We start from the raw sequence: 16,135 nt of genomic DNA, 5'->3' as shown, positions 1-16,135 counted from the left end.
GACTGGCTCTCCTCTCCCAGCTCTACACGCATATGTCCCTGTGTGATTCAGACCAACAGAGCTGAGAGAGTAGGAGCCTCCAGCCCCACGCTGGCTGTCTGGTAGCAGCTCCAAGGAAGGGAAATACTCTGTGGAGGGAACAACCCTGTACCAGAAGAAACTCCAGCCCGTAGAGGAGGGCCAAACCTCACAGCTCAGCGTCACCGAGTCTCCAACATACAGCCACCAGGTAGGAGACACATGCAGGACAACTTTATGGGAACCTAATATGGAGGAGAGATAATGTCATAGTTAAGATGCATCCACTGGATATTCATAACACACAGCAATTATGAGGTCACATAAGAAAAAAGAAGAAGAAAAGAAAAGACAAACACTCACTATACACAGTCAGAGTGACGTCGTCACTGATGCTAGAGTTCTGGGAGTCCCTCCTCCGGACTCCCATACAGCGGTAGACACCACTGTGGTATCTTCTAGCAGGACTGAGTCTGTATTCATTCTCCTTAGAAGAGTGAACTGGAATATCTTTGTTCACGAACCATCGGTACTCCCAGTCAGTGACTCCTTCCCCCTGTATGTCACATCTGAGAGTGACATTCTCTCCGTCGAATGTCTCTGGCCAGTCAGACTGCAGAGTTAAAACAGCAGTTCTGACTATTCTCTCTGTACAAACACAACACAGACAAATCAAACCCTCATGTAGCACAGTGACACAATGTAATGACACATAGTCATGGACAAAAATATTGGACTTCTGTCAGATAATGCGTAATAAACCATTTCTCCCAGAAAATTGTTGCAATTACAAATGCTTTGGTATTCACATGTTTATTTCTTTTGTTTGGATTGGAACAACACAAAAAAGCAGAGCAAAAAGGCCAAATCTGACATAATTCCACACAGAACCCCAAACATGGACTGGACAAAATGATTGGTTTATTAATTATATCAACGTAATATTTGGTAGCACACCCTTTGGAAAGAAAAGAACTGAAATCAGTCGCTTCCTGTAACCACGAATGCGTTTCTTACACCTCCCTACTGGAATTTTGGACCACTCTTCTTTTGCCAACCGCTCCAGGTTGTTCGCATTTGAAGCCCATCTGTGGCTTCTCCCAACTGCTGTTTTGAGATCGCACTACAGGTGTTCTATGGGATGTAGATCTGGACTAAATGATTGATGGCCACTTCAGAACTCTCCAGCGCTTTGTCTTAAACCATTTCTGGGTGTATTCAAAGGTTAAAAGTGGCTTTGGGTCATTGTCCTGCTGGATGACCCATGACCTCTGACGGAGACCCAGGTTTCTGACACTGGGCCCTACATTGCACCCCAAAATCCTTTGGTAGTCTTCGATTTCATGATGCCATGCACACAGTCAAGGTATTCATTGCCAGAAGTAGCAAAGCAACCCCAAAACATCTGTGAACCTCCACCATGTTTGACCGTGGCCTTTTCTTTGAAGGCCTCATTCCGTTTTCTGTAAACAGTAGAATGAGGTGTTTTACCAAACAGCTCTATTTTGGTCTCATCTGTCCACAGGACGTTCTCCCAGAATGAGTTTGGCTTCCCCAGGTAAGTTTTGGTAAACTCCAGTCTGGCTTTTTTATGTCTCTGTGTCAGCAGTGGGGTCCTCCTGGGTCTCAGTGGGGTCCTCCTGGGTCTCCTACCATAGCGTCCCATTTCAGATTGTGACGGATGTGAGAGCTGACACTGTTGTACCCTGTGTCTGCAGGTCAGCTTGAATTTGTTTGGAAGTTGATCTAGGTTTTTTATCCACCATTCCAACAATCCTTTGTTGCAATCTTTCATACATTTTTCTCTTCCGTCCACGTCCAGGGAGGTTAGCTACAGCGCCATGGTCTGTAAACTTCTTGATGACGTTGCACACAGTGGACACAGGAACATTAAGATCTCTGGAGATGAACTTGTAGCCTTGAGATTGTCCATCATTTTCCACAATTTTGGTTTTCAAATCCTCAGACAATTCTTTGCTCTTCTTTCTTTTCTCCATGTTCAGTGTGGTACACACAGACACACAACACAAAGGTTGAGTCAACTTTTCTCCATTTTAAGGTTGCAATTGCCACAGGTGAGTTTAAATATAAATTAAAGGAGCATTACATGCTTGAAATACAATTATTTATTACAATTTTGAATAATTTTGTCCAGTCCATTTTTGGAGCTCTGTGTGTGAAATGATATGAGATTTGGCATTTTTTCTCTGCTTTTTTGTGTTGTTCCAATGCAAATAAAGGAAATACCAAATCATGTATGATTGCAACAATTATCTGACAGAAGTGCAGGGGTGCCAATACTTTTGTCCATGACTGTACACAAATACACACTTAGACATTACTGATTGATATATACAGACTGTACTGACTGATATATAGGGGGGATAGTGAGATGGACTTGTGATCGGAAGGTTGTGAGTTCAAATCCCGCCTGAAACCACACCACTACTAGTGTGCCCTTGAGTAAGGCACTTAGCCCTCAGTTACTCCACGGGGAATGTCCCTGTAATTCGTAATTGTAAGTCGCTTTGGATAAAAGTGTCTGCTAAATGGCTAAATTAAATTAAATTAAATTATATAGAGACAGCACTGACTGATACATACAGACAGTACTGACTGATACATACAGTACTGACTGATACATACAGACAGTACTGACTGATACATACAGTACTGACTGATACATACATAGACAGTACTGACTGATACATACATAGACAGTACTGACTGATACATACAGACAGTACTGACTGATACATACATAGACAGTACTGACTGATACATACAGACAGTACTGACTGATACATACATAGACAGTACTGACTGATACATACATAGACAGTACTGACTGATACATACATAGACAGTACTGACTGATACATACACAGACAGTACTGACTGATACATACATAGACAGTACTGACTGATACATACATAGACAGTACTGACTGATACATACATAGACAGTACTGACTGATACATACACAGACAGCACTGACTGATACATACATAGACAGTACTGACTGATACATACAGACAGTACTGACTGATACATACATAGACAGTACTGACTGATACATACATAGACAGTACTGACTGATACATACATAGACAGTACTGACTGATACATACATAGACAGTACTGACTGATACAGGCAGTAGAGCAGCAGAGAGGGAGAGTAGAGGACAGCTGAATAAGACTGAATGGATGATCACCTTGGCTGTGTCCAGAGTGGATGAGTATACTCAGAACTAAAATGCAGAGAGAAACTCATTAGCATACTCATTAGCATACGTTCACTGACAAATGTAATTCAGATATGGTTGAATACAGCTGAAAAAAATATGTTTTATTTAGAGATAATTATACACAACTCAGATTGATTAAACAGCCAACTGTTAACCATAAAAACACACAATACTCACAAGGTAGCATGCAAAGAAAGGCATGCGCCATCTGGCGGTGCTTGTGGGCGGCGGAGAGCAGCATGTTGCATACAAGGTTGCCAGATGGGGCGGGTTACCGCCGAATGGGCTACTTTTGATCACACTGGGCTGGATGAATAGCCTTTAGGTTAGGCTGGATAAATAGCATTTAGGTGAAAGCGTGAAGTTAAAACACACACCCTAGAAGCTACATACAATGTGCATTTTATTTTATTTTACAAACTTCATTATTTGGCATCATTGGCAGACATACAGTTTAGGGGCAGGAGATGATGGGCACCAGTAATTAGCGGTTTTCTGAGGTTTTGGGCTGGTGGTTTTTGGTGGATTTAGTGGATTTTAGACTGTGGTTAGGCTGGAAATTGTCAATCCTATCTGGCAACCCTGGTTGCATAACAGGAAATGACTCGCCTTGTCCCATGTGTTACAAACTTCACTCCTTCATTCATCTGCATGGGATGTCTTTGACATTACAACCACCCCCCAACCCCCCAGAAAAGCACTATAGAAAATAAATGCATTATTATTATTACTATTAGGTTGGTTGCTGTTGTTGTTGTTATGATTATTAATATTGTTGTTGTTTTTGTTGTTGTTATTATTATTACTATTATTATTATTATTATTATTATTATTATTATTATTATTATTACAATGCTAGAAGAAGGAAGCTAAACAATTCGTTATCAGACTGGAGTCAGTTTTTATCCAATTCAATAACAAAATGTGAAACTAAGAAAGAAATACAGAATGGAGTTAACATAAAGGCTAAACAATGTAATACACAATTCAAATAAATGCCTCGCTCACAGCCACTGATAAAACATCCCATATCATATGCTGCATAACATCTAGCTGGAGGAATGCTAACAAAGATCCATTACAAATGGCTTGCTTTCAAAATAGATATCAAACATCATTATATGTTTATTTATGTATAATATTCAATATAGATAGAGAAGAAGCTTGTTCAAATAAACACTCACAGACAATGCCACCCACGACGAAACGGGACGGCAGAAGAAGGAGAAACCTGCCGCAGGCACAGATGGAACAGCTAAGCAGTCATACTTGTCTTTAAACACTAGGGAGAGACAACTGCCAAAGAAAAACATGGTTATATAAAGCTTTTTTTCTAGCTTTATATATATATATATATATATATATATATATATATATATATATATATATATATATATATATATATATATATATATATATATATATATATATATATATATATAACCTGCTGAAATAATGTAATAAATAATAAAATAGTAATAATAATTTAATAAATAGTTTCTGAATACTTTTGTATGTTCTCTCTGTTTCAGTCTTTTGTTTTCAACATTCCCTCTTTGGCTCTGCTCTTACTGTAACCTGGCCATCCTTTGTGAGGATAACTAGTGGTTTGAACCTGGCATGAAAGTCTGTAGTGTTCTGTGGGTGGAAGTCTCTGACACATTCCCCTCCTGGAGAGTGTTCCTCATCTGTGAGACAGTTGTTTGGTTTTCTTAATTATGTTTTTTCGGCCTAATAACAGCTTTCATTGACACCTCTTGCAAATGCAAAACCTCTAATAAATACTAGACATTAGCAGCTCTCTTATGTACAAATGATGTGACCAGTTATATTAACACTCCTGACTTACCAGAAACACTCCTGACTTACCAGAAACACCTGAATCTCAATCAATTGTCCCATTACTTTTGGTGCCAAAAATATCATCAAATAAAAACTGAAAATCTAGTATAATCCTATAAGAGTATAGGGACAAAAGAAAAAATGCTTCACTGTCCCATTACTTACGCAGGACACTGTATAGTAGATATTCAAAGACGTCTTTACTAGATACTACTAGATAATACTTGTGTGAGGTATAGTTTTGGTGAGCCATTGACTCTGAAAATCTGCTCCATTTAGGGGCAGGATGAACAGGTTTTGATGGTGAAGCTGGTGAGCTTATCTTAAAAATGTTGGCACTTAGCAGACGCCTTTATCCAAAGCCACTTACAACAAATACACTCACTGAACACTATAGGAACACTATACTAATGCTGGGTAGGGTCTCCCTTTGCTCTCTGATGTGCATTCAGTTTAAGGGGAATTGATTCACTGTTATTTAGTTAGGCCTACTACAGTCAATCTATGGAAGTTCCTCTCAAATTTAATATATAATAAAATCTCCTATAATCTCCTAAATATTCTCAAATAGCATCAAAACAAAGTGTGGTCATTTAAATGAATGCCATTCATGCTTTAATAGAAGAATGGTGATGGTCTGCAGTGCTCAGAACCCACTTTACTTCAGTTTTCCATATTTAAAATACAGGGCAGTAGATTCACAATAATGTAACTGAAAAGAACATGTTATACTATTATTATAAATATGTTCCTCTATAGGCTATATGAGGTCAACATATGTAGCTAAATATATTCCTCTGATCAAAGACTGTTACTCAGCAGAGGAATGTATTGTCAGTGTATTGGAGTTTTCTCAGACTTACTGTTTGTGTTTGTGATAGAAGATGATCTTTGCTGGAAGACGAAGCTCATATAAGATGGACAAGATGAGGGTGGGATATGAACAAAGCTAACATCCATCATCATGGTGAATGATCTCGCTTGCAGAAGCTGTCATTACATTATTTTGTTGATGTATTTAGTAGATGGAGGAGTTGGCCATATATATATATATATATATTAGCTAGCTCTAATTCATAGTTAGCTCACATGTACATGACACTCTTTATGAACTCTTAACATGTACAACCATCGTTGTGAAAGGACAGCCAAAATATACATTCATTAAAGGTTTTATTAGATTAAATAACTCATTTTATTATATTAAAGAACTCCTATTTTTATTATTATTATTATTATTTATTCATTTATTATTATTCTTAGTTTTCTTCTTTTCTTTTTAAATAAATAGACACAACAAAAACAATAAGTGTGGTGGTCTCTCCATGTTTGGCCTACAGGCAGTACAGACATAAGGATGATAAATCATTCCAATCCGGCAGGGGGCAGGAGTGCCAAACGGTGCTTCTTCTCCAGTCACCATTATGTCACGAAGAAGAGACTGCATAGCAACAATAACAGGAAACGCCGAACTTTGGCTGATAATATTGTAGTCTTTTTCTAGAGTCAGAGGGATGGGACTCTTATCAGAGAGAAGCAATTTAGTTTTATTTTCCCTCTTGATCATCTTGACAGAGGGACATTATCAATGGGTAAGTGAGTTATTGAAAAGAGGTCATGAACTATGTGTTGCTTAGCTACCGAGTGATAGTTCTGAAGTTGCTATGCGCCTAGACTGAGAAAGCTAACTAGCGAGGAAGCTAACTGAGCTAGCTAGAATAGATAAGAACCGGCTAACGAGAGGAAGACTTTCAGAACTATCTAGATGAAGATGTGAATATGTATATCCGCTCATGTAGATATGGGCTAGTGTCCATATCTAATCCATCTATCTCTCTCTCTGCTGACATGATGCATCTCTGCTCTGACACGCTCACCACCCTCGTCATGTGAGCTGCTGATGCTTCGAAATGGGCAGCTAAGCTCATTATAATGATATAATCAGGCCCTTCAGATCAGATAGAGGAGTAACTAAACTAACTAACCACACGTCGAGCCGGTTTAGATCAAGCCCATGATGAAGCTCAGTGGTAGACAGTCAACTCAACACATTACGACACATGTGTTGTGTCATTCTCACGCGGCTCAAGTCAAGTACGCGGTGTCACGTTTCCAAGTTGCAGGCATTTAGTAGTTACTAAACCCCTAGTTGTTACTAGCTACTTTCAAACTAGTTGTTTACTAATTTCAGTTGCACCACGCAAATCTTTTGCCAATCTTAGCTAGTAAATATTCCGTTTTGGTAACTGTTTTTTGTTTCTCTACTGTAACAACCAGGTACATTAATAATAATAATTACAATTTACAATACAAATACAACAATTGGGGGTCCAATTGTCCTGTTGATGGGGCCCACTTTTCTTTTAGAGTCTGTAGGCTGTTTATTAAGATTTCATATTTTGTCTTGTTTTATAAAATGTTCATTATTTTCATTTCTTGTGCTGGTTTATTATGAACAACATGTAAAATTGCAGGAAACTAGCACAAATAATTGGGTGGGAGAGAGGGGCCGCCGCTGCCACAGTTTTGGGTCGCTCCACCGCCAAATCTCACTCCAAACTTTTGGTGAAACTTGGCAGCCCTGTTTCCAACCCTCACCCTGCCTCAGTCAGGACAACCCTCACCCAGCCTCAGTCAGAACAACCCTCACCCAGCCTCAGTCAGGACAACCCTCACCCAGCCTCAGTCAGAACAACCCTCACCCAGCCTCAGTCAGTACCACCCTCACCCAGCCTCAGTCAGTCAGGACAACCCTCACCCAGCCTCAGTCAGGACAACCCTCACCCAGCCTCAGTCAGGACAACCCTCACCCAGCCTCAGTCAGGACAACCCTCACCCAGCCTCAGTCAGTCAGGACAACCCTCACCCAGCCTCAGTCAGGACAACCCTCACCCAGCCTCAGTCAGAACAACCCTCACCCAGCCTTCAGTCAGGACAACCCTCACCCAGCCTCAGTCAGTCAGGACAACCCTCACCCAGCCTTCAGTCAGGACAACCCTCACCCAGCCTCAGTCAGGACAACCCTCACCCAGCCTCAGTCAGAACAACCCTCACCCAGCCTTCAGTCAGGACAACCCTCACCCAGCCTCAGTCAGTACAACCCTCACCCAGCCTCAGTCAGTACCACCCTCACCCAGCCTCAGTCAGGACAACCCTCACCCAGCCTCAGTCAGTACCACCCTCACCCAGCCTCAGTCAGGACAACCCTCACCCAGCCTCCGTCAGAACAACCCTCACCCAGCCTCAGTCAGGACAACCCTCACCCAGCCTCCGTCAGAACAACCCTCACCCAGCCTCAGTCAGTCAGGACAACCCTCACCCAGCCTCAGTCAGTACAACCCTCACCCAGCCTCAGTCAGTACAACCCTCACCCAGCCTCGGTCAGAAGGAGAATGGATGATGAATGAGCGTCCTAAGCACATTCGTTCAGAAACCTGACAGCTAAATTAGAGCTTCTGCTCCCCACGCATTAAACTAACTCACTCATACCTACACTAAAACACGGCATTTACTACCTTATTGGCACAATGTTCTGCGTCCTCAAAGTCAAAGTGACACCTTTACACTTGAACTATTAAGTTCTATTGTTCTATTATTATTCAGTGCCGAGAACTGTTAAAACAATAATTAAACCGGTTTATTGTCTGTAAGATATGGTGTTGATAAATGCTTGGATACTGAAAACAAGTTAGCTAGTTGCTCTTCGGGAATGTCCTGGTTCCTTCGGTTTGACAAGCTAATGAATGACATCACCCTTACAATCTGTTCTTGGCGGGTCTTCCGCTTAACCCTATCGTGAAACAAGGGCAGTGTGCTTATGTCGAAGACCAAACCCTTGTCACAGAAAGAAGATAAACAATTAGATTAAAGCCCTCACAACACACCCCTATTTATTCCCATCTCGTTTGAGTGGTGTTAAAGACCGTGCAATTGATAAGAGACACATATTATATGAGTCATTTGACACTGGTACACATGATCAGGAAGGCCAGTCTAGTATGACTTCAGCTTATGTTTTGATGCTCTAAATAAAGATTTCCCCCCTGACAATTCAGGAACTAATAGTGTCACTTGACAAGACTAGATTCTATACAACGCAACCCCATGAATACAGCCTGCAAATTGCATGTGTAGGCAGACAGCCAGACACCCATAAACCTGCAGATGTGCCACTTCTGTTAACCTGCTTGTGTGTTTAAAAAAACCTGGTTTACCTGGTTGTCCAACACGTCCGTGTTTAAGAAGGTGTGCTTTACCTACACATCAGCACCTTTCGGAAAACCTGCTCCAAGCAGGGTTTTTTGCATTCAGGTTCCAGAAACCTGCCTCAATGGGTTTGTTAAACCCTGCATGTTTCAGTAACCTTCAAAGCAGGTTTAATATACCTGCATCTCAGCAGGTTTGAGAAGCCTGACCCACAGGAGGTTGGCGGCTTAACTGATTCTCTAACACAAGTGTTTGATGTAAAGTCCACTGAGACACCTCGGTGTGATTCTGCACTGTAAAAATCAATAAATCAAAAAGTGTACACTTAACTATGGTGAAATTAACCTTTCACAGTGAAAAGAAGGCCAAAGTTCAGCCCATAGAGTAAGCTATTTACAAAAGCAAGAAAACGCAATATAAACCGTTATTTTGGTTTGGAGTAACATTTAGAAGCATGCTATAACATTTGCACAGCTGCAGGTGTCCTAAATTTCGTTGTTTGGTACCTGTACTGTAGCAATGACAATAAAGTTCATTCATTCATTCATTCATTCATTCATTCATTCAGGTAAGCACAGTTTCATGTCATGGGAAATGTCACTGGCTCATCTGGCTGACAGCCTAACAGAACAATCTAGGCTATAATAACTACAATGTGCCTTACATTCAACCACACAACTCCTTTGCTAGTTTAAAAGGCATGTTACTAAGAAATTAGCTGTAGAAAGATGAATTGAAAGATGTATTGTTTCAGTTAGCTTAGATTAGATGATTTAGATTCAACTTTATTGTCATTGCAGAGTACAAGTACACAGTGACTGCAGTGATTAAGAGTAGTCATGCTGGTTTGAGGTTGAAACTCTGTAGGAAGCGCCTTTCTGACGACGTTGACAGTTTGCTCTCCCTCAGAAGTCCTCAGAATCACTCTGGGGGGTGGAAACACAATGCACCCCAAAAAAACACCAGTGCTTGGTCCGTCTTCACTGTGAAGGACTAGTGCAATGACTATTTGCATTCATTGGGAAAGTCTGTTGACTCATGTTTCTGGTCTCAGCTATTTTGAAGATGTGTATGAAATTCAGGGGTAAGGTTAAAAAAGGGCATATTCCGTTGCCACCATGATCAGTGGGTATGGTGCAGATAACTTTTATTGACCAGTGACCACACAGATTTTTTGACCTTCATATCATGGTCTCCCAGATCACATTTATTGACTTTGAAGATTGAGAACAATATCATGTGGAATAAGACAAAAAATACAGTGGACCCACTGCTTACATGTTACTAAATATGAAATACAGTGGACCCACTGCTTAGCCTACATGTTACTAAATATGAAATACTGTGGACCCACTGCTTACATGTTAGGCTACTGAATACGAAATACAGTGGACCCACTGCTGCTTAGCCTACATGTTACTAAATATGAAATACTGTGGACCCACTGCTTACATGTTACTAAATATGAAATACTGTGGACCCACTGCTTACATGTTACTAAATATGAAATACTGTGGACCCACTGCTTACATGTTACTAAATATGAAATACAGTGGACCCACTGTTTACATGTTACTAAATATGAAATACTGTGGACCCACTGCTTACATGTTACTAAATATGAAATACTGTGGACCCACTGCTTACATGTTACTAAATATGAAATACTGTGGACCCACTGCTTACATGTTACTAAATATGAAATACAGTGGACCCACTGTTTACATGTTACTAAATATGAAATACTGTGGACCCACTGCTTACATGTTACTAAATATGAAATACTGTGGACCCACTGCTTACATGTTACTAAATATGAAATACAATATGGGCTTGACATTAAGCTTTTTCAGGTACTTTGTCTTTTGGACAAGTGAACGTATCTTAAGTAGCTCAAGTTAGTGTGTGTGTGTGTGTGTGTGTGTGTGTGTGTGACTGTGTGTGTGTGTGTGTGTGTGTGTGTGTGTGTGTGTGTGTGTGTGTGTGTGTGTGTGTGTGTGTGTGTGTGCGCTAATCCACTCCAAGCCTACTGTATGGGACAGTACACACACACACACACACACACACACACACTACTTCATACAGTGTCATGAATTAAGTGTGTTGTTATGAGTTGTTACATTGTGGCAACAAGGATAGTAGACAGGGAGGTGGGCGTAATAAGCCTGTAATGAATATGTAATTGCAATGAGGAAATGTGTTTTGGAAGAAAGGAAGGAAGGAAGGAAGGAAGGAAGGAAGAAAGATGGCTAGAAATTATGAAAAAGACTGGCAGCACACCACCTGACATAATGTTAAGACTTTAAACATGTAAGTAGCCTAAGTTACCTGCAGCATTACATTACATTACATTCTGATTCCAACAGTTACCATGGATCTACGTGCACGCCAGAGAACGTTCCATTTTAAAGTTTAAAGTGGCCGTGCCACTTATATAGGCCTAATGTGTGCTCTGCCAGCATTAATGTTTTCATTCAACGGCATGATTTGCCAGATTTTCTAGGCATGATGGTTTTAATATTCACAATTAATTAGTTGTGTTATTTGTTGATAATCCAATGTGACAACTTGCCCGATGTAGTGTGACAATTTATCCGCTGATGGGGCAAATTGTCACAAATTGTCATATAATCGATACAATTGTCCGTCGACAAGTGCAGTAGGAAGTTCACTTGTCCGAACATAAAATGTACTTGTCGCGGACAAGTCTACCATTTGCAAACTGACGGTTCAGGATTTAATCATTTGCAGTTATGTCTACATATGAAGGTAAAAGGTTTGTGTTTCTTTTCCGATATGATATGGCTAATATATCCAATGCAAAAAACCATTACATTTAAATGGTATTCATATTAATTTGCATATATTCGAATTCTCTTCTGAATATTCCCCAAAATGTGCAACCCTACAACTGAGTGAGAGTGTTCATGCATAGGGAGACATGTGGAGCGTGAAACGTGAAGTCAACCGTCACAGGCAAGTCAAATTGGAAAGGGGAATGACCGCAGGTAGGGCACTGTGATTTTGCAGAAGTTACCATTTATTTAGAGACATGATACATAGAGGTTCCTCCAGATAGAGACAGAGAAAAGAGTGAAGAAACTCTTGGTTCCCCTCTGCTGTGAATAAGCTTGTCTAAGCAAAACCAGCTCACGAAGCTCATTCTTACTGGGCACACGATGTACTCACTGTATGTCTCTTTTGGAGTTATACACCAAAGCAATTGTTGTCATCACAAGATCAAATGAACATAATGAATTACTTGGCTATAGATGGCTACATAGTGTCAGCTTGTTAAAATGCTATTCAACTTCTATTAGTTTCTGCCTCCTTATTGAGGACACATCAGCATTCTTGCGGGTCTTTAGGTTTGTCCATGGTGCAACGCCAAGTCCACTTCAACGCCAAGTCCAAGTCAACACAGAGCATGTTGTTTCCTCCTTCTCTGTCTCCCAGGTCCAAGCCCAGCACTGTGTTTGGTACGGCGAGTGTGGGGAGTCCACCTATGTCCCAGGGAAAAGGTACAACTGCAACTACACTGGACCTCCCATCCCACTCCCTGCAGAAGGCCATCAGCTGCTCACGGTGAGGTTAACCCAAAGACCTGTTTCAATTGGTCCCTCACTTTTTCCCAATTGTGGTAAACATAACTTTCACCACAGTTTTGGTACAGTACACAGTACACACAGTACTTTTATGCCAGGTCATGTGACTGATCCCTTGACCGTGTTGTTTGGTGTGTGTAGGAGCTGTGCCCAGGGTATGACTATGACAACCAGAGTCTCTGCTGCGATGTCCAACAGCTTCAGACTCTTCAAGGGAGTCTCCAGCTGCCTCTGCAGTTCCTGTCTAGGTACGCATCACTGCTGAGTGGTTTCTGAACTGTTGCTTGTAACTGTTGATTTTAACCAGTATGAACATTTTGAAGAAGTAGATCAACATCACAAAAACTGTTTACATTACAAGATGATAGCGTCAAACTTATCATATCATTAACATATCATTAACATTACATCCAAAAAGTCAGTTACCTGATACCTCCGATAATACGCACTGAACACTGTTGCTGTCACAGCAACTGTATGTAGCAAAAGAACAGAAAGAAAAAAAAGTTGTAGAAGGGGCTCGTGTTTATTCCACATCACCTTAGTGTTGCACACAGTTCAGCCAATCAGGTTGGCCAAAACTAAAAGTATTAAAACTGAGCAAGGCCTTGTTGGCTCCTTGTTCACTTTCATTCAAACTTTTATACCTTTAATTTTATTTTGGGCAACCTGATTGGCTGAACACTGTGTAATACTTATGGAAGAAGCATGACAGATTTTGGAAAATTGTCAACTTTGATAAGATCGACAGTGACCTACAACGGAAGGTCTAGCAACAGTGATAGCCTAGAGAAAATATTTTTGGGATGTAATTTTTCTGATTTCTAAACCACTTTCTCGTTGCTGAGATGCTGTCTATAGAACGAATTAACATATTTTACCCATTTGTTAAAACAACATTTTTGATTGGACACCCTATACCATACAGAGAGCCAATATCCAACATTATAACAACATTATTAGCCTCCAATAAACCAGTCAAAACCAGATTAATCTGTTAGATATGGACATTTATTAGCGTTTTCATACAAAGCTGCGGCATAGGAGCCATCACATCAAGGACTGAAGTACATACTGGTAATGCCGCAGTGGTCACTCAGAATTAAAGGCTTGCTTTAGTACTACCTGTAAAAGACCATGCCAAAACCTGTCAAACCTTGTTGTTCCATTGAACATGCCACAACAATAACAGCATTGTAATTACATGTGCCTTGGTCCTCCTTGCTTTCATGAGGTCTTCGCTGTAATAATCTGCTAATAAAGTAAAACATTTTAAATAAATACATACCGGTAAACAATGTATTTTCACACAGCGTTTATTAGGGACCAATTATTATTATTTGCGTTTGTTGACGTCTGTGCTTTTTGGAGGTTTCACGGTATACTGCTTTTCAAGAGGGCGTTGTCTCGACGCAAGTTGTCTCCAGTTGAGGTAGCTTCATTGATAGCTTTGATGACTCCAGTTCTCCAACAACTTCACTGGCTCCCCATCAAATTCCGTATTCACTTTAAGATTCTCCTTCTCACCTTTAAGGCTCTCCATAACCTAGCACCTTTATACCTCTCTGAACTCCTTCTTACTCACACTCCCTCCCATAGTCTCAGATCTCCTCTGCCAACTAACTTGTCATCCCTTCTGCCCGCCTGACTACTATGGGATCTAGAGCCTTTAGCCGTTCTGCTCCCCGCCTCTGGAACTCTCTGCCACCTAACTTACGCAATATTGACACTCTCACCACTTTAAAATCCTGTCTTAAAACACACCTTTTCACAACGGCTTACTTGGTTTGATCTCATGTATTTTGTTTGTTATATCTGATTTTGCTGTTTTTATCTAATTTTGCTTTGTTGATTTTAATGTTTTGATATGTGGTTTTAAACTGTCTTGTAAGGTGTCCTTGAGAGCCTTGAAAGGCGCCCATAAATAAAATTTATTATTATTATTATTATTACCGTATTATTATGACATTTATTATGTCTTTTTTTTTGGAGAGGGATAGTCCAACTCATATTTTTCATTTTATTGGACAGATATAGTGAAGACAGACAGGAAAGTAAGGAGAGAGGGCATGTTAGCAGGGAATGGGCCGCATTTGAACCCATGCCGACATGGGCATATGTGTGCACTGTAGACCACTGGACCACCCCAGGCCACCTGTATGTCCTTTTTTACTCTCTTTTTACTCTTCTGCTTTTTTGTGAACGTGTTTTTTCATTCTCACTCTCGCTGTGTGCAGATTCCCTGCCTGTTTCTACAACTTGATGACCCTGTTCTGTCTGTAGATGCCCTGCCTGTTTCTACAACCTGATGAACCTGTTCTGCGAGCTGACCTGCAGCCCTCACCAGAGTCAGTTCATGAATGCCACCAAGTTCAGCCCAGGCCCGGACAACAAGACCAATGTATTGGAAGTCAAATACTACATTGGACAGACATTTGCCAATGGTGAGGTTGCAATCTCGGGTCAACTCTTGTGGAATCATTTCACCACTTTTAAACATGCTCCTTCTACATAATGCCTTTTTGTTGTATTAGTAACTAGTTACTAAAGGATTAGTTTACTAACTCGAACTTCATTTAGCTAGCTCCTTATTTAACCAAACACATGTTGAGGGTCACACAGGGTCACACACATTGAAGAACCAGATGAGATCTGTCTGTCAGTGCCATGTTTTGTAATGTAATGGTGTTTTTGTTCACTTTTGACAGCCATGTATAATGCTTGTAAGGACGTCCAGGCCCCCTCTAGCAACGTGAAGGCCCTGAACTTCCTATGTGGGAAGGACACCGGCTGCAACGCCACCAACTGGATTCAGTTCATGTTTGACATCGAGAACACACAGAGTCCCTTCCCCATCGACCCCATATTCTCAGGTAAAACTGCTAAGTCCACTGCTAAGTTCACAAATGTATGAGTCAACTGGCCCCTGGTCTATCCAATATATAGGGGAGATAGAAGTCTCCTCCTACTTGCAGATTAGCACCTACTTAGGTCCAGAAACTGGTGGTTTCACTAGAATGACTCTGAAGCCTTTGTTTTTAAAACAGACAGCTATCACACTATCACTAATAAACAGACAGTTATCCACTTATCAGTAGTCCAAGCTTAACTAGATAGTCTTACTTACTCAGAATGTAGAGAGGTGAGTCCACTGCTAAGTTCACAAATGTATGATGTGTCCCTACATTGTTTAGATGTCATTATTAATTAATTTG

General features: G+C 40.6%; 1 protein-coding gene across 1 annotated transcript in view; it reads left to right on the top strand.

The window, feature by feature from the left end:
• The first annotated feature begins 6,607 nt into the window (after positions 1 to 6,607).
• Positions 6,608 to 16,135, top strand: part of npc1 (Niemann-Pick disease, type C1) — a 31,424-nt gene continuing 21,896 nt past the window's right edge. Inside the window, exons 1-5 of the mRNA XM_080546720.1 lie at positions 6,608 to 6,701; positions 12,772 to 12,900; positions 13,062 to 13,168; positions 15,204 to 15,364; positions 15,629 to 15,793. Of these exons, the coding sequence (XP_080402846.1) occupies positions 6,624 to 6,701; positions 12,772 to 12,900; positions 13,062 to 13,168; positions 15,204 to 15,364; positions 15,629 to 15,793 (640 nt within the window). The 5' untranslated portion in view covers positions 6,608 to 6,623. The remainder of the gene's footprint in view (positions 6,702 to 12,771; positions 12,901 to 13,061; positions 13,169 to 15,203; positions 15,365 to 15,628; positions 15,794 to 16,135) is intronic.

The sequence above is a fragment of the Nansenia antarctica genome (genome assembly GCF_963989245.1).
Source record: "Nansenia antarctica genome assembly, chromosome: 16".
NCBI classification, from domain to species: Eukaryota; Metazoa; Chordata; class Actinopteri; order Argentiniformes; family Microstomatidae; genus Nansenia; species Nansenia antarctica.
This window is presented reverse-complemented; position numbering and strand designations above follow the sequence as displayed.